The following is a 24,212-nucleotide window of genomic DNA, read 5'->3' on the forward strand; positions in this document are numbered from 1 at the left end:
AAAAATCCAAACTATTTTTATTATTATAGCCTTTATTAAAATACATTTCAATATTTAAAAATATATAACTTCACTTTTAGACATGAATTTTTGTTTCAGATTCAGCTTTAAGATGTTTATCAATTTTACCGATTTGACCCAGTTAGAATTAAAGTTTAATGCTTATGTAAAGTATCACCATCACTTAGTTTATTTATCACTTCACCTCTGTTGTCTTAAATTGATTAAATTCCCATTAAAATGTCTGAAAGTTATTAGATAATTTTTTTGTATTGCGAGTAAATAATTCCCTCCACTCACCTGCTTGCAAGGCGACATCTTGAACATGCAATTAGCACCAAAAAAAAAGGGAAAAACTTGGCTGCTTCATTCAGTCAATTCAATTAAGCGTTAACACACATATGCCACACTTATCAGCCGCTCTGTCTCTGTCTAACGGCCTCGTGGCGTCTCTGTCCCACAGACTTGGTGTATGCAAAATGGTTGTGTGATCGCTTTAATTAAATGCCTACACATAAATTATCTCGTTGCACTCGACGACAGAGGTCTTTAATTAAATTTCCACAAACACACAGGGACACACACACTCGGCCCACAAAAGCACACAACACTTTTTGGGGCGGAGAAGGGTCGATGATGGTGGTAAATCGAGAGTATCAAGAAAATCGCGAAAAGGCGCCAGCAACAGTTGGCGCCAATTGTTGCTTCAATCTTCGTCCAAATCGAGAGAAGTAAACTTTTCTCGACTGCTTTTTGGGTATGTCGAATTGCACCTCACTAAGTGGATTTTTCGGGGGCCTAAGCTTGCCGAATTCGTCGTTGTCGTCCTGCTGGTGGCTGCTGCCAAACTCACTTGTTGCACAATGCCAACCGAATGCCGACGCCAAATGCACGGGAAAATAGTTGTGCAGTCGCTGCTGGCGCTGGCTGCGCTGCCAGCTTTCCCAGTTTTCCTTTTCGCAGCAACAAATTCGACAAAAATGCCCGATACACCCACCAAACTACGAGACGGAGCCAGACCAGCCAACCGAGTGCAGCCAAATGTTGCTGCAAGGACCCAAACCCAAGTTGTGCCACCAACGACCCAGCCCCCCAAATGCCATTCAAACTACACTACACAGCCATCCACCCACACTCACACACACAGATAGTACGTAAAAGGAGGAGGTGCAGTGGGTGGTGGGTGGGTGGTGGGTGGTGCGCTAGGTGGGTGGGTGGCTCAATGGCGACGACGTCAACGAAGCGACGAAACTTTTTTCGAGCACACGAAACTTTTTCAGCACGAAAATCAAATGCAGCAGCAAAATAACGAGGCGGCAGCGCAGTCGACGCCGAAACTCAGACTCAAAGCTCACCCAATTTCCCACTTTGCCGCCCCCTAAAAAACACCGAACCCCCTAACCATCCACCCAGCCCCCACTATCCCCCCCTTTAACCCACCAGCCAGCGTTGACTACATTTTTTTTTGTTCTCCTCTCTTTTTTGTGCCATTTTGTTTTTGTGTGTTTTGCTGTTTTGCCTTCGCTACTCTTCCCCAACCACCCACCAACACACACACACACACACACTTGCCTACATATAATGTAAAATTTTTTTCTGCAGTGCATTTTGCCCAATGTCCTTAGCGCCATATTGGCGCGCTCTAGCTCCTCCTAGCTCCCTAAAAACCCCCTTGAAAGTCCTCCCATTTCGCATTAACTTTGTGCTTTTTCGTGCTTCCGCTTCATTTTTTCCTCTCAGGCGAAAAAAAGGCAACTAGGAGAAATGCAACGCGAAAAAATTCTGGCCTGCGTCTTGTCCGCAAAACGTTCGAGCGGATTGGGTGTCCTGGGGGAGGGGGAGGGGGTATTGTCCTGACCATACCTTGAACCCAGGCAAATTCTCAATCAAACCCCCCCAGACCGAAAGACCCAAAGTCCACCTCAAGCTTCCTGACTTCCTGGCGAGAACCGGCCGGTTGACCAGCATCCACACCCAGCCACACAGGGAGAAAATCAAGTATATATCTGCTCGATTATGCTACTTAAATATATTTAATTATATATATATAAAAAAAAAATACATAAGTTTATGTTATTCTCTTTTATTTTTTGTTATTATTAAAATTCTTTAAAAATGTGTATTATCTCTGTTATGAAATAAAGGATTAAAGGATTTAAAATTGATTCATTAATTAATTTTGACCCACTTCTTTTTACTTAGTGGATTTTTGTATGAAATCGCTATGATCTCAATATAAATTATTATTAAGGCTAGCCTTTCCCATTGTTGTATCATTAAGTAAATAAATGAAACATCAGAAGACAAGCAGCAGATTCAAATTAAATCAATTTTGGAAATTTAAAGATTTTGGTGGGCTCAAAATATAATGGTGAAATTTTCAAATAAATTTAATTCAAAATAAGAAAATTAATTTTTAATTATTCAGAAAGTTAGTATTTCTTCTCTGTGCATCTATCCTCCTTCACAAAAAAAAACTTCCAAAAGAATGAAAAAACTGGCGAAGGAAAGAAGGAAACCGGCCAAAGGCAACCAACCAAAAAATCTATTTTCCAATTTCTGTGCACCCAGAAAACCGATGGTGGGTGGCTAAAATGAAGAGGGGGTGTGGGGTACTGAATGCACCAAACTATAGACGAGCTATCTACCTCCCCCACCCCCTGCTCTTTCTTTGCGTCTCATTCTAGCCGTATTGCCCTCTCGCTTGCACCGTGTTTCACCCACTTGTGGCGCTTCCTCACACACACAAACACACCCACCATCACGAATTTGGCTGCCTCACACGAAGGACCAAGGACGAAGGACGATGGCGGCGCCCGGCGACTCCTTCGGCGCTTGCAGCGTCATCCTCGCGAATACAACAACAAGTGGATGTGGAAGTGGAAGTGGAGAAAACTCGTAAAAATGTAACCTAAAAACCGCCGGAAAAAATTCAACAAGGCAAAGGCAGAGCGTAGAAAAAAGAAGGGGGTGGCTTATGGGGGCAGAAAGGAGGTGGAAATAGTTCGCCCGACATTGGAAAGTAGGTGGAGTGCTTATTGCGTAGTCCATGAAATGCTGCCCAGGATTGGGTTGCCCCACCCAACCACCCACCCACTCAAACACACACACACACACACTCTGGTAGACGCGACGTTGTCCTCGTCGCTTGTTGCATCCTTCTGGCATAAAAATGCCTTCTTACAGCCAAAGACGGTGGGTGGAAAATCCCAAGTGGGGGATGGGTGAGTGGGTGGGAAAAGCCAACGCCGACAGCGGCGCCTGCAACGCTATTCTCCTTCTTCTTTATTGTTGCTTGTTGTTGGCGTAATCGAAAGATGCGTTTGGCAATGTGGGTGGCAGAAATGGTTGGGTGGGTTGGGAAAACCACTACATAGACACACGGAATTAGGGTGTGGGAATGGCCCACAATATTGCCCAACACCTGCTGCTTCTTAATACACCAACACACACATACACACACACACCCGGAAACTTTCTGCGCTCTCGCTTCCTCGCTGCAAATAAAAAATATATATATGTGCAGCTTGTTGCTTTCGGCCACCCCCCCACATTCCCTCCCCCCCAACCAACATTATAATGCATCTCTTTCTCTTCTATATATTCGAGATTTTTTTCTCTCTATTCTCCTCTATTTATTAAATTTTTTTTTGTAAATAAAGGCAAAGGAAAAGTTTGGCTTTTTAATATGTTTACACCCCATCGGGCGGAGGTGGGGTAGTTTTCCAGGCAAACAAACTAAATAGAAAGGATTCGGGTGAGAATAGTGGAAGGAGCTGGACTCGACTGACTATGCAACAAGTTAAATCCTTGTTGGGGTTTGTTCTCTGCTGTATAACTTTTTCGCATGGAAATATAAGCTTAACAAAATATTTACCTGAGCTTTTTATTGCTTTATTCGGGTAGATTGTATTATCTCACGGAAATCTTATACAGAAGCTGTGATTTAAGACCAGTGGCTTCCTATTTTGACTTGGAGTTTCTTGGCCCTAACTTTGGCTCATAATTATAAGCTTTAAATATCCTTTTGTAAAATGGACTTAATTAAAGGTCACTTACCTAAGTTTTAAATTGAAGTTTTGATTGAACATTTGTATTTAAATTTATTTATTTAATTTAGATAATATATATATTTGCATTGGCTCTTAAATTAAATTTTTTGATCAAACTTTCTTTTTGTATTTTGAATCAGTTATTTATTTTATTTCCCTTTGACAATTTAAAGATATACTTAAAGGGCAATTCCAGATTAAAATCCTGCAATTCTAACAGTCCTAAAATGTCAATTCAACTGGACATTAGGGTTCGAGGAAATAAGCCAACATTTCTTCTAATAGAGATACAGAGTAAAATGTAATTTTGAACCCCTAGTCCCCAGACAAATTTGCCCATAACCACCGCCATCGAAAATTACCTTTATGCAGCTTATATAATTTGGTTAGTGTAATCTCCTTTATGCCGGCGCTCGGTTTGGCATACAGATGGCTGCCCAACCGACTCCGAACACACACCTGAATCCACAAGTGGATGGGCTCCCATTACAATCAAATGAAACTCCACCACTGATTCACTGATTGAGCCATTGCCAACAACAGTTGGGTGGGGAAAATGGGAAATGCAACAGGCGAGATTTCCCATCAACACTAGTCCCCAGCCCACTTTGCCACCCACTGGCCCACCCCCCCAGAGAACCACCCACCCAAACCCAGGCCAACCAACGACGTCTTTGTCTTCCTCTTCAGCTTCGATCAGCATCGTTTTTCTGGGTGGTCCAAAGTGGGTTTGAGTTTTGGGGAAGGGGGGTGTATGAAAAAAAATCTAGAGAAAAAGTTAAAAAAAAGAAATGCAGGAAAATTCGTTGGCGACGAAAATCGGCCACAAAAACAGGCGAGGAAAACGCTCGCTCCTCGTTGGCTCGTCCTTCGGTTCGGCTTCGTTCGTTTGCCAATTGTTGCAGTAGATTTTCCTGCTGTTTTTGTAGTAGTTTTCCCTGTCTCATACCCCCCACCCTCCCTGCCTCACCCCACCCCTCTATAGTTCTGGCTGCCTTTTCGGCAAACGCATTCGGCACTCATCGTCTGCAATTTTTATATTGTGCAATATATTTCGTAGGGACACCCACCTCCTGCGCATGTGTGTGTGTGTGTGTTGGTGTGTGAGGGTGGGCGGGTGTGTGTGTGCGTGTGCTTAAGTGCGCTTCGTTATCTCCAGCAGAGCACTTCGTTTTGGCCACCCCTCCCTCCGTGCTTAACCCATGTTGGCTAGAACTAACCCGAAACCCAGACCCCCAAAAGCCAGACACCCGTGCATATATATCCTTTTTTTTTTTTTTTTTTTTTTTTTTGCCTGGCTTCTTTCACATTTTGCTGCAGCTTCGTGCAGCGAGGACAACGAAGTCGTCGTCGCCGGAGAGCCGAGCAAAAATTGTCGCTGGAAAAATGTGCTAAGGGTTTTCCTAGCCAAGGGTGGGAGGGGGGAAAAACCACTGGAAGCGGTGCCGCTGTCTCTGTGTTTGTGCGGGAATGTCAACTAGAAACAAGGACGATAAGCATTATGGAGCGCATTGAGGAAGTAATTGAGTGCACGAGACAGGGACGCAAGGCAAGGACGTGGATGTGTTTGTGTGTGTGTGTATTGGCGAGAAAAAAAAACACATATATATATATATTTGTACATGGAGAGCGGCATTTATATAGCCACCCACTAGTCGCCTTTGCAACAACAAAAGGCATTTAACATTTTAATGTGGGGTTTGGGCTTAGCTTTGGGTCGCTGGCAACGTGCTAAACGTGCTCAAAAACCGAAATGAGTGTTTTCAGGCAAAAGGATACGGCTGAAGCAGCCGCCAGGAGCCGAAGAAATATATATCCAAGGGTGACACCAGAGTCAAGCCAAAGAAAAAAGGGCTTTATGTTAATTTTCCCTAGTGTTTGCCCAGACTCCTGTGCTTTTTTTTCATGCCCAAACATATGGCCCGGACGTAAGCCGCCCAGTCGATGTTGATTAGGTCTGGCTAAAGTCAATTTCAGGCGAACAACTTGCAAGCACTTCATTTGCCATTTACACGGGCCAAATCCCATTTGCGACCTTAATATGAACGATGAGGCCAAGGAGGGCAGCTTGGAAAATAGCGAAAAAAATCAGCAGTTTGAAAGAGCTTCACATAGATATGTAGTATACAATATCCGAGGGTGCGATGCTCCAGCCACCTAGCACAAAAATTATTCTGCTTATTGGCTTTGGGTGCTTTTTTTTTCGACACCTTCAGCTTTCAACGGATTTTAATTGGATTGGATAAAGGGGAGGATAATTTCTAAAGGGTATGAGTAAAATCGATTTTGCAAAATGAATCCTTTTTTTTTTTACGTGCTACGGTTAAAAGAAGAAACTTAAAATGTATAATAAAATTCTCCAAATGAAAAAAGTTTACCATTCATAATAATAACTAACTAACGTTAAATTAAATTTGGTAAAGTTATGGAGGTCCAATTGGGGGTAACCTCATTAAAAGTCATCGGAAACACGGAATAACTAACATGAAAATGGGTCAAAAATTTGATCAACGTTAAAATTAAAATTTTGAATGCAGATTTTTAGAGGATCAAACCACGAGTCGTAAAAGGTATGCCACTTTGATATCGGATTAAATTTAGTAAAGTCACAGAATCTGGAAGTGCAATTGTGGGTCACCTTATTACATGACATCGAAAACTTGGAAAAAAGTGACATGAAAATGGGTCCAAAATTTGATCATCGTTAAAATGAAAATTTTGAATGCAGATTTTTAGAGGATCAAACCACGAGTCGTAAGAGGTATGCCACTTCAAAATCGGATTAAATTTGGTAAAGTTATAGAATCTGGAAGTGGAATTGTGGGTTACCTTATTACATGTCACCGAAAACTTGGAAATAAGTGACATGAAAATGGGTCAAAAATTTGATCAACGTTAAAATGAAAATTTTGAATGCAGATTTTTAGAGGATCAAACCACGAGTCGTAAGAGGTATGCCACTTCAAAATCGGATTAAATTTGGTAAAGTTATAGAATCTGGAAGTGGAATTGTGGGTTACCTTATTACATGTCATCGAAAACTTGGAAATAAATGACATGAAAATGGGTCCAAAATTTGATCAACGTTAAAATAAAAATTTTGAATGCAGATTTTTAGAGGATCAAACCACGAGTCGTAAGAGGTATGCCACTTTGAAATCGGATTAAATTTGGTAAAGTTATAGAATCTGGAAGTGCAATTGTGGGTCACCTTATTACAAGTCATCGGAAACTTGGAAATAAATGACATGAAAATGGGTCCAAAATTTGATCAACGTTAAAATGAAAATTTTGAATGCAGATTTTTAGAGGATCAAACCACGAGTCGTAAGAGGTATGCCACTTTGAAATCGGATTAAATTTGGTAAAGTTATAGAATCTGGAAGTGCAATTGTGGGTCACCTTATTACAAGTCATCGGAAACTTGGAAATAAATGACATGAAAATGGGTCCAAAATTTGATCAACGTTGAAATGAAAATTTTGAATGCAGATTTTTAGAGGATCAAACCACGAGTCGTAAGAGGTATGCCACTTTGAAATCGGATTAAATTTGGTAAAGTTATAGAATCTGGAAGTGAAATTGTGGGTCACCTGATTACATGTCATCGAAAACTTGGAAATAAATGACATGAAAATGGGTCCAAAATTTGATCAACGTTGAAATGAAAGTTTTGAATGCAGATTTTTAGAGGATCAAATCACGAGTCGTAAGAGGTATGCCACTTTGAAATCGGATTAAATTTGGTAAAGTTATAGAATCTGGAAGTGCAATTGTGGGTCACCTTATTACAAGTCATCGGAAACTTGGAAATAAATGACATGAAAATGGGTCCAAAATTTGATCAACGTTAAAATGAAAATTTTGAATGCAGATTTTTAGAGAATCAAACCACGAGTCGTAAGAGGTATGCCACTTCAAAATCTGATTAAATTTGGTGAAGTAAGGACTTTCAAACCAAAAGTATTAAAAGGTATGTGACATTTAAATCTGCATCAATTTTGGTATAAAAAGGTATAGGTGTTTTTCTAAGCACCTATTTATTATTTATTTATATTTAGTTTGGTTTATTGATAAATTTGAATAAAACTCACCCACAATGTGCAGCATATCCTTGGACCATTTCAGCAGCTCCCTTTTGATGAGCCGACGCTCTTGCAGACATCTGGCAAATGAACAGTCGGCCATAGTTTTTATGTTTTTGGGAGATCTGGGCGATATAGTTAAATCGCAACTGTACCTGCAATGCACAAAAGCGAAACGCCAACACAATTAGCTGGAAATGACAAACAAAAAAAAAAACAACGAAAAATTTCCCCAATGGAAATGAGTGTTAATTTATTAAATCTATAATACGCCATATAAAATTTCATTTTCTGTTGTTGTTGCCGCATTTTCGAACGCTACGAAATGATTAAACGAGTTTTGTTTCAAGGTTATCGCGAAAACACACAAAACCTGTTGCACTTTAGATTTGTTTTTGTTGTTTTCGTCTTATTATTTCATATGCTGAAAATTTATTTATTTTTCTTGATTTTGTTGTTGCATTCTTGCTAAGCCACCAGTGTGTGGTTGTTGTTTTCACTATTTTTTTTTTGCAGTTCTAGTTGCCGATGTTGTTGTATTTTGTGGTTTATTTTTTCAGAGTATTGGTGGGGCTTTTACTATTCGGGCAGCTACCAGTTTTTGATATTTCCTAGTTACAAGTACAGTGAGCTTCAGATAAGTAAAGACATTTATTTGCCTTTCCATAATAAATTTGAGTTCTGTGGAAAATCCCTTTGGCTAGAAGTCCAAAAGAGGTACCTAAACTGACAAAATAAGTATTTTAAAAACGATTGATTTTAGTGATTATCAATTTATTTATTTTCATAACAAATATTTCATATATGTTAAGATTTTAAAACATCAATATTTGTTTTCCTTATTTTATAATAATTGTCGTTACACAAAAAATAGTTTAGGCGAAATCTATTTGATCAATAAGCACTTAAGCCGCATTAATGTTCTGAAACTCACTGCACAATTGAATAAGTAGACAGCAATATTTTTTGCTGTTTAAGCTGTCTATTACATTAATTTATTCAAATGCCGTTGTCGTTGTTGTCGCTTTGCATTAAATTAGTTTTGTTTCATTATTAAAAAGTCGTAAATTGCGAAACGTGTTTGGGATTTCGCTATGAGTTTGGCTAACTCAATGAGTGCCACTTAATATCTGCCCGCCTGGATATAATGAGATGCATCGGAACTTTTATGGACTGCATTCCTATTTCGGGTAATTTCAAGCACTACGAAGGGGTTTTTTTTCGGTGGGCTATGAATGAAAATCCCAACCTGTAATTGCCTGTTGGCTGATAAATGATTAAATCTGATAGGATGCAATTTGAGTTCTCCCCACCGCTCAACTCTCGGTTTTTCCTATTCTCCTTTGGCCTGTGCTATGCTCTATGACAGCCACTAAATTTTCATGTTTACCTCAACGGATATTTGCCTACCGAAAACCAAAAAAAAACCGGCTCCCATTTTCCAGCCCCTTCGAAGGAAATTACAATAGCAGCCGAAGAGCTGGAAAAAGTAATTGAGATTCTAATATCAGATAGCAGATATGCTGATGTCGGCTTACATGACCGGGCCAGAAGCACCAGCTGCGATCTGCGAGGCCTAGTAAAACAGGTAGCCCAAAGAGCGTTTTCGAGATGTTTACGCTGATGAAAAATTACTCCAGCTGCCATGGCCAAAGGCGGGCAATGCCAAAGTCAGAGCCAAAGTTAGCCCAACAACCCAACGAACAGCGACCATCGAACAGCAGGTTGGCGTGCCGAGCAGTAGCTTTGTGGGCGTGTCAACGGAGCACGCGGCCGAACAGCAGCCAACTGATGATGGACGTTGATTATGATGGACGTTGCCGGCCTACCAAGAAGAACCAGCCACCAGCCACCAGCCACCAGCAGCTCAGGCTGATGAACAGAACAGAAGCTTCGAAAACCGGCAGAAGAGGCTGCCAGCAATTTGCCAGGGTGGAGCAGCACAGCAAAAAAATATCATCAAAATGGTATTACACCATTAAGGGATCTCTATTTTTATCAGGCAGTTACGAGTTGACATCCACTGACATTTCAAATTATCAAAAAATATTTTCTTAAACTAAAAAAGTGCATTTCTTACAAGGGTTTCATTTAAAAAATAGTTCATCAGATCTTCTCCATCTAATTTTGTGACATTTCAACTCATCAAAAAATAATGTTATAATTTAAAATTTATATAATTTATATCAGTAACAATTCTTTACATAGGATATTTTTTTCATCGTATAAACATATTTTTTCAAACTAATAACAGAGGGGGATTATTCTAACCGTTTCATTACAAATCATGTCTCTTTAAACAATAACGTATGATTTTCTTTTAATGACTTTTCAACAATCTATATAAAAAAGAATGCGTAATGTAAACTTTTAATACATACAGATATGAAATAAATATTTATAACAATAATATAATATATGGTCAGTATAATAAGGCAACTATGACTGGTTTTTTCTGTGCACAAGAGCGAGCAAACGAGATGGTAGATTGAGCGATTCTTAGGGCCAGCCCAACGCCTTCTTTTTGGTATTATTTTAAGTAATTTTCTAATTAAAACTAAATCAAGTTTCCCTCGAAGGAAATGCCAAACATTCCCTGGCATATCCGTTGATACAGCTGGGCTGTCACACACAAATATGCAAAGTCAATGCTTATTTTGAGCTCTGCGGCTTCCTGCCTTTCGCATCGGGCTGAGAATCGGAGACAGGCCCAAGACAGACTACATATACGTGTTACAGATACAAAAGCTGGGGGGGGAATACATTCACTCGAAAGCTTTTTATAATAAATGCCACAGTATCTGGTGGCTGTCGGTATTCGTATCTCGCTCGCCTGCATTTGATTTCATAAATAAAACAAAATATCAAGGCCGCCCTGCTAGAAGCTAGAAGCTAGAAACTCGTAGCCATATAATATGTATGGCTGTGGAATATATAGAATGCGAAATCACAAAAAAATGGCAGCAATTGATTGGCTGGCCAAAGGTTCTGAGCCACGACAGATCACAAAATGTTGCCTAGAACAAAACGAGTTAATATCAATTGGATTGGTTTTGGTTCGGTTCTGTTTGGCTGGGATTGGATTGGATGTGATCTGGGCACAAAGTGCATTTCGGCTAACCAGTTTCGAACGACGGCTGCACTCGATTCTCATTAGCTCAAAGTTGAAGTGTTGTGGCCCCAAGACTTGGCCCGAATTTCAGCCAATGTTAAGGCCTTGAAATCGTTTTGGCAGTACTATTTGTTCTCTATTGTTCCCAATTGCTCGGGATGCTTTGCATGCCTGACAGCCTTCGCTTTTTGTTATTCTAAATACTCAATTTGCATAGCAATTTTTTACACTCTTTTCGCCATTCATATTCATATCCAATCGATGAATTTATTACTAATTTATCGTTTTTGTAACCGCCCGGAAAAAGGCGGAAATAATCGCTTACAATTCGCGTTTTTTTATCGCCCCCAAAGTGTTCTCATAATTTTATTAATTATGTGCTGTTTGTTTAGAGATTTACTTTCTAGAAAATTTGATTATGGATTTCCATGGTGGCTGATTGCATGATCTTTTTATTGAGATGTTGCGATCGACCTTCGCATAGTAAAATGTGTTAATTAAAGTGGTTTAAATTGTGCAAATATGTTAATTCCGATTAATTTGAATGGGAATAATATGTTAAGCAGTGTGCAAAAAACATGAGGAAGCTTGGTGTGCCTTAAGTGGAAGCTTTAAAAATATATTAGAATTTTAAAAAGCGGAGGGAGTGCATTCTGGAATTTTAAAAAAAATTATTTTATATTGCTTCCTGTTTTAATATAAAAACAGAAATAAAGTCTTCTTAAACTGGTATGGTATGATAATAATATTTACAAAATAAATAAAATATAGCTCTGTTATTCTGTCTTGTGGAAATAAATAATGAGTAATATTTGTTAAATACGCGGTCTTTATATTTTATCTTTTTTTCAAAAAGTGTTCTTTAAAAGGTATAAAATACGTATGATTTTGTGATCTCATGTCGTATGAGTAATATTTGCCAAAGTGTTCTACTGGCTATTTATCTGCCTTCAACATATCCGTTGACCCTGAAGCCGACATCTGCTGATTACAGATCATTATCATTAGGCACTATTTGTCGTTTGTGCAGTGGCCAGCAGCAACGCCATGACAACTCTCACCTGTTGCAGGTTGCAAGTTGCTGCGGGCGTGTGCAACATCGGCTAACTAAAGCAAGATGAGCACGCGCCACAACGGCACAGCACAATGACAGGAAGATCGAAAACGAAACCAAAGTCAAGTTGTTGTTGCCTGTTGGTTGGCTAGTTAACTGGCCAACTAACTGGCTAACAGGCTGCTGGCTCAGTTACAGTAACACACATTCGCCGGTTTGTTGTAGGTTGCAGTGTGCAGTGTGCAGAGTGCAGCTTGCAACTATATCCATAGCCATAGCCTCAGCCATTGTATGCAGTCAAGCGCATTTCCATTTCTAACGTTGATCTGCGATCTGCGGCCCAGAGCCCCACGACTCCACTTCGCGAGCCTGGTTAGTAAGGTCGAGCCTGCCCCTCGTTCATGGCCCAGCTCACCTACAAAAACGGCCAAGAGAAAAAATGAAAAAAAAATCGACAATAAAAAAATAAATACAACTCTACAACAACCGAGGAAAGACAAGTTTAGAGGCGGTGTGTGTGCCAAGTATTGCCATTGGACTTGCTCTTGGCTTAAGCGTTGGCCATTGGCTGATTTATTGTCCATATGGGCAGTAGATTGCACTTGACCTCAATGAAGTTCTCCGGCAGCAAAACAGCATTTAATTCCAAGACCCCCGAAAGTGCCAAAAACTTAATTTCCTGCCCGCAAAAACGGAGCACAAGCTTGGCAAAGTTTTGCCGTTGACATTGATTGCATAAACGGATAGAGAACGCCGCCCCAAGAGATGTTTTTAAATCAAATAATGAAATGAAACAAGAGGAGCCAGCCGGCAACAACAACAACAGAGTGCCTCTCTGTGGGTGAAATGAAGTTAAATGCCGCTCAAGGATGCTAAATGTGCCATGTCGAAATGTGTTGTCTGTGCATTTGTATGAAACTATTTGGCTGCCGGCATTGTGTATGTCGTTGCCATTGTCCCTATCTACTTCAGTTTGTGTGTCTGTATGTCCAATATATATACATAACTGTTGCATGCAGAGGAGCAACAGGAGCTTTGTCCCTGCTCCTGCTGCTGCTGCTGGCATGTGGCACATTTTCGACATGTTTTGTTGAGCATTTTGGCAGCAGAAAAGCAGCAGCAGCAGCGACACTATCTGGCTGCTCCTCGTTGCCCGTTACAATCTGCAGGAAATGTGAAAATAACGTTACGAAACTTTTTCGTTGCAATATGCGCAACAGGAGGCAGGAGCAATAGCAGCAGCAACAACAACAGCAGCAGCAGCAATGGAAGTTACCAATACCCAGCAGCAGCAGCAACACCCACAAAACCCCATTCCCTGTACTTTGTTTTTTGCTCTGACTTTGCTTGTTTTTTGGCTGCTGCCATTGGATGGTTGGGTGTGGGTGCAGGTGGCTCCTCCTCGCCAAAACTCAAAACCCCCCATCCCCAACCTCTCTGGAACACTGTCTTCGTTTTCATTTTATTTAGTTTTCACCATCACCCCATCTCTACCCATACCAACTCTTAACTTTTTTTTTGCACTATATATTTGGGTACAACGACTTGTTGCTTTGTATAAGTGTGTGTGTAGCATGGGTGTGGCTGCTTGTTTACCAACACCAGTGCAACTAAACACCCTCATATAGAACCTACCCACCCAACCTCGATGCTGGTTACGTATACGACCTGTGCGCCACGTCGAGTGTCATATGTGCTGCTTGTTTTATGATGTCAGTTTCGGGTTTTATTAAAACTGCCCGAAGATATATGTGATGACTTCTTTGGCTGCCTGAGAGTCTCACCTTCGTCTTTACTATCGCCACCTGGCTAACTGGCGATGCAAATGCACTTTTTTCATAAATATGTGAGCAGGCCAAATGCATCACATTAGCGTTTAAATATGTATTAAAGTTGGTCGCCTTACTGCCGCTTTTTATATTGCAAATTTTTGTTATCGTTTTTACATTTAATAATAATGGAAGTGATCTTCCGATTTTACTTCCTTCACAATTTGTTTTGCTTCTTGCGATTGTTGCTTCCGGTATTTTGAATTTAAGTTGTTTTCATTGGTGTTTCTAGTGTTACGATTTAGCTCGACTTTTTATAGCTGCTAAAACATAGACATTTTTTTATTTTTCTTATTTTTTAGAGATATATTGTTAATAGGTTATTAATCTAGATGCATAATTAAGTAGATTGATGTTACATAAGTTTGATAACATAAGTTTGGTTTTCATAAAAAAAATTTATATTCCTGGTATATATTAAAGTGTTCTAGATTATTGTGCAATTTTTAATAATGCTTCAATATAACTATATACTAAATATAAGCGCTACCCCGTTACCAATTTTAAAACCAAAAATTAAACGCCATATTAAAAAAAAAACAAATTCGCAATGCCTCTTAAGAACTTTTTTCTGTAGTCTGGTTTTATTGGGCTATTTTTAGAGTGGTTATTCGTAAGTATCCTTATTGCTGACGGTGCTTAATAATCCTATCGCGTGGCTTCCGCTGATTCAGCCCCTATTTATAATATAGCTATTATGAGTTTATGACTCTGGCTTCCTTTCTTTTTTTTTCGGTGTGATTATTGCTTTATTGGCTGTCGTTTTTCTCGCCGCTGCATCGCCGCCTCTTCTGCCTTTTCCCGCCTTATCAATTGCGAAAATATCTTTGGGGCCGATTCGCGAGTGCAGCGCCGCTTACAAATTGAGGTCACCTTCAAAATTATCAAATTTCGCCCGAAATGATTAACTCGACAAACACGAAAATGTCCGACCCCGCGGAAAACCCCCTCGTCTCGAATTGTATGAGGAATAAAAGGCGGCAGCAGCAGCACTATATTCGCTCGTTCGCCAGCGAAAAACCTTATCTTTGTTACACAAACAAAAAGGAAAACAACAAGGCAACGATGTTGTTGATGATGATGAATTTGCCCTGATTTCGACACAAAAATAAACAAAAAAAAAAACTGGAAAACTACAAAAAAAAAGAGAGGAAATGCAATAGAGGCGTTGTAAACTAAAGAAGCAGAAATAAAAAACAAAAATTAGATAAGACGAAATTGAGTCGCAAGCCGACAAAGCGGCCAGAAAGTTTTCCAAGCAATTCGCAAAAAAAAATCAACCACAAAAATGTGACAAAAAAAAATAAAAGAATTATGAACAATGCAGCAAAGTGCAGCGCGTGTGTGGCCTCGCTGAAATAGAGGGCGATTGCGGACCGGAGGAATAGGAAAATATTTTTTTCAGCAGTTGTCTAAATAACGAAGCCAGAAAGCAAACGAACTAAATTGCTGAAAAACTGCAAAAAAAAAACAGCGATGGCGGAATGAAAATAAACGAAAACGTAACAAAAATCAATTGTCGCCAACCAAACGTCAATACAAGTGGCCGTGCGTGTTGCTCTCTCTGTCTGCCCCCGTCTCCCCGTCCTTGTCACATTGCCCGAATGTTGGTATTTTGTATCTGTGTGAGTATCGTCAAAATTCAGCCGCAATTGAAACTATTTGTAAGCGGGCAAGAGGCAGAGTTGAGCGAGTTCTATGAATTTAATTGTTGCGTCGTCAACGGAAAAATTCAAATAAACAAACATACAAAAAAAAGGGATTTCAAACAAGACAATTTTATTCCTCTTTAAAATTTGAGCCGTCTACCGAATCAAAAAGTTTATTATTTTTAAGGACTGATTTTAATAGTCTAATATTAACAAATTACAAATTAAAGTTTAATTGAATACCTGACAAATTATGAAATAGTTTAAAATATTAATGAACATTCAATTTAAAGAATTAATATATTCAAATTGTAAAGCTAAAGAAAGAGTCGTTAAGAAACCAAAAAAGTCCGATTTTTAATTACCAGCATATGTTAATTGTGTTCCAAAATGTTGTATATAAAATGGAACAACTTGAATGAAATAAAAAATTTCTTAGATTAAAAAAATTGGTTTGAAGCCATTTAAAATTTTACCAAGTGTCATTAAGTCCAAAGTTAATGACAAGCTTTTATAAAAACGACTTGATTTGCATTGCACTTTAATTTAAAGTATACGTATATGCATTTCATTTACTTAACTCAACATTCCCAATAAAAAGATTAATTAAGATTAAATATTTGAAAACAAACTAAAATAAATGAAACACAATCAATTGAAACCATATTGAAACATAGAAAATCACACAATGGCACAGTTTTCTGTGAAATACCTAAAAAATAGAGGCAAACGTGTTTATTTTCAGCAATTGATGCCACAAATAATAAAATTAAAAGACAGTAATAAAGATGACAAAAAAAAACTGGTATGCGAGTATAAATAAAAAATGCGAAAATATTTGTCCCGCGTTTTTGTTTTCCCATTTTCTATTTTTCGCAAACTTTTTTTGTGAGAACAGTTGAATTGATATTTGCTATTGGTGTTGCTGCTGACTAGTTTTTTGTGTGGAATTTTTTTCGTTGCTGTGCAAAAGGTGATAAGCTCAAGGACAATATGGTAGTTTGGCATTGCCGGCGCTGTTGCTGCACTCGCCTAAAATTGTTTGTTCAATTGTGTTTATGCATATGGAAAATATCGATTTTGTTTTTGGACAACAAAGCGAGGAATGCCAAACGCAATGGCCGTCCCACAATTGGCTCTATTAAGGTCGCCGCGCTGTTTAAACTTTGGAGTCGTTGTGGAACGAGGAAGGAATCATTGGCTAACTTCCATTGTCTTTTCCCCACCTGTTGCCCGTTTTTATTTTCGTTTGGAGGGGATTTAGCCAGCCAAAGTTAAATTAAAAACATTTTTTTTCGCCAGCTCTCTCCGTTCTTTATTTTCCCAATCCCAATCCTCGTTTGGGACACGCCTTCTATGTGGAGCAAAGCCCAATCTCCTCGGCCAGCTAAAACAACAACTGCCTGTTGCACTAGCTATATACTTTCCAGTGCACTTCCAGTGGCCCCGCCCGCCCACCGCCCACCGAACTATATGAACTATATAGTGGCGTAGGAAGGAGGTGGAAAAAAACTGCGAGTAAGAAGCGAAATACGAAAAATAAGCACAAAAAATCCAAAGCCTCCCAATTGTGGAAGCCATCCCATTTCCCATCCTTCGTCCTTCCGAGCAGAGCAACAGTTTATTTTTTCACAGCATTTTCCCAGTTTTCCCCGCCATGCGAGAATTGGGGGTTATAACGTAATCCAACTAAGCTCTGCCGGATTTTGTTGTATGCAATTTGTGTAATGTTTTAGTGGATTCTAATATTAAACTAATTTTGAAGTGCCCAGGGAATTATATAGTTATGCATTTTGAAGTTAATCATAAGTAGTAGCGCACTTTATCTTAAAATGAAACCAATATAGGAAGTTAATTAACCAGAACGTAAATATTTAAACTCTATAACTTTTAAATATAGTACGTGGCCTTTTATTTAATTCGTTAAAACATTGTTAATATTATTTTCAATATAAAGCAAATATTTGGACATGACTTTACATTTCAGTCATAAGTCATAAGTGTATTTGTTTGCAGGGTTATTTTATCCAGCTTTATAGCATATATATTATAGAAAACTCTTTTTGAATTGAATCATGTAAATATTAAACTTAATATATTTATTTTTTGTTAATTTCTTTCCATTCAAAAAGATTAGTCCCGACTGCTAATTCAGCAAAAACGTGTGCATAATTTTAATTGTTGGTAATTTTATATTTCGCTTGTTCCTAGAATTGCAATCTTTTAAGTTTTCATAAAATGAATCACGCATTTCCCCTGGGTGTAGATGTAGACCTAGAGACCCTTGGCTTTCGGAGTGTGAGTCACTCATTGAGCGATAAATGCATGGCGACTACTGCCCGACTTCCCGGAGTGGCGGCAACTTGTTGCTGTTGCTGTTGTTGCAACATCTAATCCAATCCAAGGCGAACAATGGCGAATGCAAATGCAGATGCAACCACTTCCTTTTGTCTGCCAGAGAAGGCGAGATGAGGAGGCCGTGTTGCAATTGCCGTTGTGCCGCTGATGTTGCTGCTGCTCATGTTGCTCATGTTGCTGCTGCTGTTGTTGCTGCCTTGTGTGTGATGGTCAAGGTCATGAACCTGTTCCAATAACTCGTTTCTTACGTGCAGCACACACACTAACACACACACACACACACGAGGCAGACTGGTAGTCAGATGACTGTGTGTTGCATGTTGCCGCCGGTTGCACACCCGTCTAATGCTAATCCTGGAGCATCTGGGAGCCGGGATGACTAATGGGGATCCGCACAAATCAATTTGAGAACATGAAATTAAATTTCAATCCATCTTGGCACGTCGCTTGTGCCGCAAATTAAAGCTGAAAACTTGTCGTCGTCGTTGTCATGCAATGCGGAAAAGCCTCAAGGACAACGGCGAGTGAAAAGAAAATTGCCACGCGTGGGCGGAACGTCAGTCTGCCCCCACTTTTATCCCCATCTGATTCATTGTCTTATTTTTTTGCGTCTATGCCGCTGACTGTGTCATAAATCGCCGCAAATGAATTATTCGAAATCAAATGCAATTGTGCACAAAGCGAATCACTTGGCGAAATATCTATATAAACACAATAATAATAAAAACATCAGTCGCAGGAGTGTTTTCCGTCTGTCAACTTGAAATTAGAAGCGCATTAATTAGAAATTTTTATTATTCTCTCGCATTTAATTCACTTCCACTTTAGTTGTCTTTCTCTTTTTTTTTCATTTAATTGTTTTATATTTTTTTCCATTCAAATTCAATACATATCGAGTTGACATTTATATTTGCGCATTAATTGCTTGTTAAGATTTCCTCGAATTCAGTTTTTTGTGGCTCGAAAAGGAAAACCCATTCATGCCCATTGTAGGTGACAGAGTGTTTGTGAAAGCAAATATTACGGGGGCTAAGGGGAGATTCACCCATGAGAGGCACTTGTTGGGCTTCCGAATGCAATTGTGTTGATTTCTTAGACTGATGGAAAGTTTTTAGCTTTTCTTACATGTGCGTTTGATTTTCAAGAATTGGTTTTTAAGTGTGTATTATTTTAATTTTTTAACGAAGTATTTTATATAAAATACAGATTATTTCTAGAACGATCTTTTCTAATCTTTTTTGAGTAAAGAGCACGATCAAAGTTGAATAAATCGGTGCAATCATTTAAGATGACTCACATGCATTTGGAGTCATCAATTTATTCAGCACAACCAATCCCATAAAAATTGGAAAGTGCATGATCTTGCTAACTATTAACTTTTAACACGTATAAGTAAAATTAACTTAATAGCAAAATAACCCGATAAGATTTTCGCTATTAAGAGTACTTTTTTGTGACTGAATTCGGGGGAAATCCGGAAATTCTTTCGAAAAGCGGGAAATTAAAGAGATGATTGCAATGTTTGCGATATATATTTTTTCTGTAAAAGACTTTTGGGATTATTTAGAATATTTAATCCAATAAACAATAAATAAAACTTTAATAAGGTAATATCATAAAAATGTATTAAAAGAATTGATATATGTTGATAAATTCTTATTATTAAAAAATATATTAAGGGAGAATCTAATAAATATAAATAGTTAAGGCTTTTCCAGATTAATATAGGACTATACAAAATTTGTTTAATTATAAAATTAAAATATAGCTGACATAATAAAATTAAAATTTGTTTCTCTTGTTAAAGAAATCTAACTCTTTTTGTTGCATACATATGTAAATAAGTAAAAACCCCTGAAGTGCTGACTTTGTTTCCCTTTCTGCTATTAACTTAAATTAATAATAATTGATTTGTGTACTCACTTTTCTTGCCGAACTGTCCCAATATTTACAAACTCATTTATGGAAATATTTTAAAAATTTATTGTGTTTTTTGTAGTTCTATAAAAACTTTGACTTTGTTTATGGTTGTTTGGCGTTTTTGTTTTTTGTATTAACCTTTTTTTTTTACTATTACTTGTATATGTGGTTGTCACAGCACTTTTGCATTTTCAGCATTTTTTTTTCTAGTGGTCTGGCATGTCAACTAAAATTTTTTTTGTCATAAGAAAAACGCACGTAAAATGTTTTTCTCTTCGCTGTTCTTCTTCTTGTTGTTGTTGTTTCGTGGGGAAGAGGAAGCATGTTACAGTGGTGTGTGTAGAAAATAAATAAAAATTCGCACACCGCGACCAGCGTCAACAACAAACAAACAACAACACTGTCAGACGGACGTTACTAATACGCAAGAGCGCCGCCGGCAGCGACGTCGACAGCGCTGCAGCTGCGAACGACGCTTTTTACAACACGCCGATCCGAACCCAAATCGGGCCTGAGAATAGTGGAGAATCTCGCCGAGAAGCCACTGAGAATCCGAGAATCCGAATCCGAATCCAAATCAGCGGGGCGACCGAAGCGAACCGCTCGAGCCGACGGACAATAAAGCTAAAGCCAGCCTGCCTCAGCTGAGCAGTCCGCTGCATTTTTACTTTGGCGAGCGGATGCACTCACTCACACACCGAGCCACCCTTTTCCACTCGGCCAGAAAGTGCATTCATTGGGAAGTCACTCAAAGAGAGAGAGAGAGTGCCGGCTCTTTTTACTGCCTTGGTATGGGTGCTTCATTCATGGCATTCACAGCTAGCCGGTAAAAAAAGGCTAAAAGCGAAATTGGTTAACAGAGAGCGAGCCCAGAATGCAGGCTAGAAGCAGAAAGACAGAGTGACAGCAAAAAAAAAAAGGAAAATGGTGGCCCAGAGAGCGCTGGTTTTTCCGCTCAAGTCGCGGGGAAGGCCAAGAGCAAGTACAGTGCAATTTTTAATTGCACACACACACACACAAACACACATGGACAGTCGTCGCTCTCCGAGAATTTCACACAATTTTTTTTTCCAGCCAGCATTTTGTTCTCGAGTTTGTAAAAATTTGCAACGATTCGTTGTGTGTGCGATTTTTTGTAGTTTTGTTTTGCTTTTTTTTTTTGTAGTTTTGGTGGGTTTCGATTTTAAGTCCGCGACCGAATCGCCAGCGTTCGGCACTGGAGGCGCTCACTCACCGCTCGAAATGCAACTGGCGGCCAGCGACGAAGCGAGCCGATCCGAGCCGGCTATACGTCTATATATTCCACTTCCACTTCCACAACGGTAGGAGGTGGATGGGCAGGGGGGAGCGGAATACGTAGCCTACCGTTGCACATGCACTTTTTTTTAGTTTTTATTTTGGTTTTGAGCTTTTATTGTTTTCGCTTTTTTTCGGTGCGAATGTCGAGTGCGAAAGCGTACTGAAAATTATAATAATTCGGTAGGGTTTTCGCCATCAAGAATTGAGACCCTGGACAAGGAAGTAACCGAAGGACTCGGGGCTACAGAGGTAGTGACCCCCAAATTGAGCGATCGGCAGATTGAGTACTTCAAAATAGTTCAGCGATAAGCACTGAATTCCAGGAAATATGGCAGGTCGTTAAGGTAGACAGCTCATTTTCAGTAAACAATCGTATCAGTGTTCATAAAATGCCATTGGCGAAATTACTATTTATATTTGGTTTATTTATTAAATAGATTATTTTTTGTCATTCGCCATCAAATATTGTTTCCCTTTTTAAAATATTTTATTTTAACTTAAATTCAATATACATATAACATAATCAGCTTTTAATGGTTAATTTTTAAGAACATATTCGAATAGCAAATTAAATAATTTTTAAAATAAAAGAGACAAAAATATTTAAAATATAAAATATTGATTTTTCGACTACATAAAAATCTGCAATTTAAGACTTTACTTCAAAGCAATTAAGATAAGACAGTTCTAAGATAATCGCCTTTAATAAAGCCTGACTAAATAGTCTGAGAATGCCGAAAACTAGAGAATTACAAATTGGCTGACTGCTTATTAGCGAAAATGAGGAACTGAGAAACTGGCGGAATGACAGACTGAGAACTGCTGCTGCAGCCTGCGATTCGACTCGACTTGCAGCGACTCAATTGCATGTCACTGTAGACGAAAATATTTTTAGTTTTATTGTTATTATTTTCCTTTTTTTGTGCATTTTTTGTTGTTGTGTTTTTCGGCGCAGCGTTGGCGTTGACTTGAACAACTTATGGACCGGACCGAGAATGAGACGTGGGCGGCAGTGGAAGGGGCAGCGGCTACTCTGGGCCTGGCCTGGTCTGGTCTGGCCCCTGGTCTCTGGTCTCTGCCAGAATTTTGAGTCGTGACTGGTTTCAAGGTCCCTCAATTAATGCGAAAATTTCGTTGTAATTTTTGTGCTGCTTTTTTTTTCTCTGTTTGTGTTTGCATGATTGTAAATGAAAGAAACAAAATTCGTGTATAATAAAAATAGTAATTGTTTAGTTCTCGGTTTTTTTTTTTTATTTGTAATTTGTTTTGGTTTTTTATGTGCCGTGGCAGAATTGTTTTTTGAATGCTTTTCTAATAAGCGAAATATTTGTGCAGTTAATTGCGCTCACAACTGACCTTGGCCGGCTGTTTGCATAGATTTGACATTTATGGGGGTGGGGTTAGAGGGGTACCAAATGGGGTGGGCCAATTGGGACTTAAGTTTGAGTAACATTGAAAATCAATAAATTATGGCCCATTTATTTTAAGTACAATTTTAAGAACATGAATTCTTAATTATGTGACTTAAATATGTAGACCTTGAATAACTGACTTTGTTTTCGATATTATACAGTCATTACTTTGCGTCTTTAAATGTCAAATAAAGCAGGCTTGAATTAAAGGATATTATTCATTATTTTAGGGACCCAAAATTGTATTTACTTTAGGGAGCCAAATATTTTATACTACTTACTGCACAATCTGCAAAGCTCTTCCTTAAAGCGAAATACAAAAATTGTATTTACATGAATAAGAAATGATTTCCTCAAAGTAAGCGATAATCACCTTGAGCGAAGAGAACCCTCAAGGACTTGAAAGCAAACCACTTTAAATTGCATCTTCCGGTAAATCAGCAAAAAGTACCAAAATACGCTCTTGCATAATTATCCTTTGAGCTTGAAGCCTCAACCCACCCCTTTCCCCGAAATTGATGCCCACATCCGCTGGCGAACTCCACTCGCCGACCACCTCTCAACCACTGAACCACTCGGCTCAAGTATGCCGAAAAAAATAAAACCAATGCAAAAACAAGGAGAGCCGAAAAAAACAGAACTTCAAAACATAATGTCGCCATCAAGGAACATATATAATTGCTGTATTTACAAAAGATAAAATCGGCGACAACATGCACACGACCCGAACTTGCGGAAAGAAAAAAATGCACCAGAGAGCCAGCGAAATATGGATAAAAAAAAAAGAATGGATGACGACCGAGCAATTAAAATTAAAACCACGTAAGCAAATGCGACAAAAACCCCCGAAAAAGTCACAGAGGGGGGAGGGGGGCAGAGGGGAGAGACACTGAAAAATCCACCCCAAAGCAATTGCATTCTGTACACAAAAGATGCACGAACCAAAACGTGCAATTTGTGTTGAATGCATTTTGAAAAAAGCAAACAAAAATCGGAAAAAAAGTTCCCCAAAAAAATGGTATGCAATTTTTGCATAATGAAAAATGCAGCAGGCAAAACGCACACACACACAAACACACACGTATGTATACAGGCTATAATGAAACGTATAGTATGCACGGGCATTGAAAGTCGAGCTGCACCGAACTGAGCCGAGTTGAGTTGCAATCCAGACCCAAAAATATATTCTAAAATTAAAATGCAACGGCCTGACGCAATGCAAACAGCCAAAGGGGTGCAAACACACTCGCACAGACACTTACACACACACACGCACACACCCTCCCATTACGCACACCAATGCAGCACCGAACACAAAGAATGCATTTTTGTGCATCTTGAAGATACTCTTTGGACGGGTTAAAAAACAGGAAGAAAGGGAGGAAGGGGCCGATTGCCAGAGGGTTAAAGGGTTCCAGACGCCCAGACTTCTCGGCTCGATT

The 24,212-nt window shown here is 39.0% G+C and overlaps 1 protein-coding gene across 2 annotated transcripts in view; it reads right to left on the bottom strand.

The window, feature by feature from the left end:
* The window catches only part of LOC108052986 (mushroom body large-type Kenyon cell-specific protein 1), a 64,175-nt gene extending 42,883 nt beyond the window's left edge, over positions 1 to 21,292 (bottom strand). For both annotated transcript variants that reach the window (XM_017135546.2, XM_017135545.2), the window contains exons 1-2: positions 20,063 to 21,292; positions 8,147 to 8,292 (exon numbers count right to left, since the gene is read on the bottom strand). In XM_017135546.2, the coding sequence (XP_016991035.2) occupies positions 8,147 to 8,240 (94 nt within the window). In that variant the 5' untranslated portion in view covers positions 8,241 to 8,292; positions 20,063 to 21,292. The remainder of the gene's footprint in view (positions 1 to 8,146; positions 8,293 to 20,062) is intronic.
* Positions 21,293 to 24,212: the final 2,920 nt, after the last annotated feature.

Source organism: Drosophila rhopaloa, unplaced genomic scaffold (assembly GCF_018152115.1).
Source record: "Drosophila rhopaloa isolate 14029-0021.01 unplaced genomic scaffold, ASM1815211v1 contig_167, whole genome shotgun sequence".
NCBI classification, from domain to species: domain Eukaryota; kingdom Metazoa; phylum Arthropoda; class Insecta; order Diptera; family Drosophilidae; genus Drosophila; species Drosophila rhopaloa.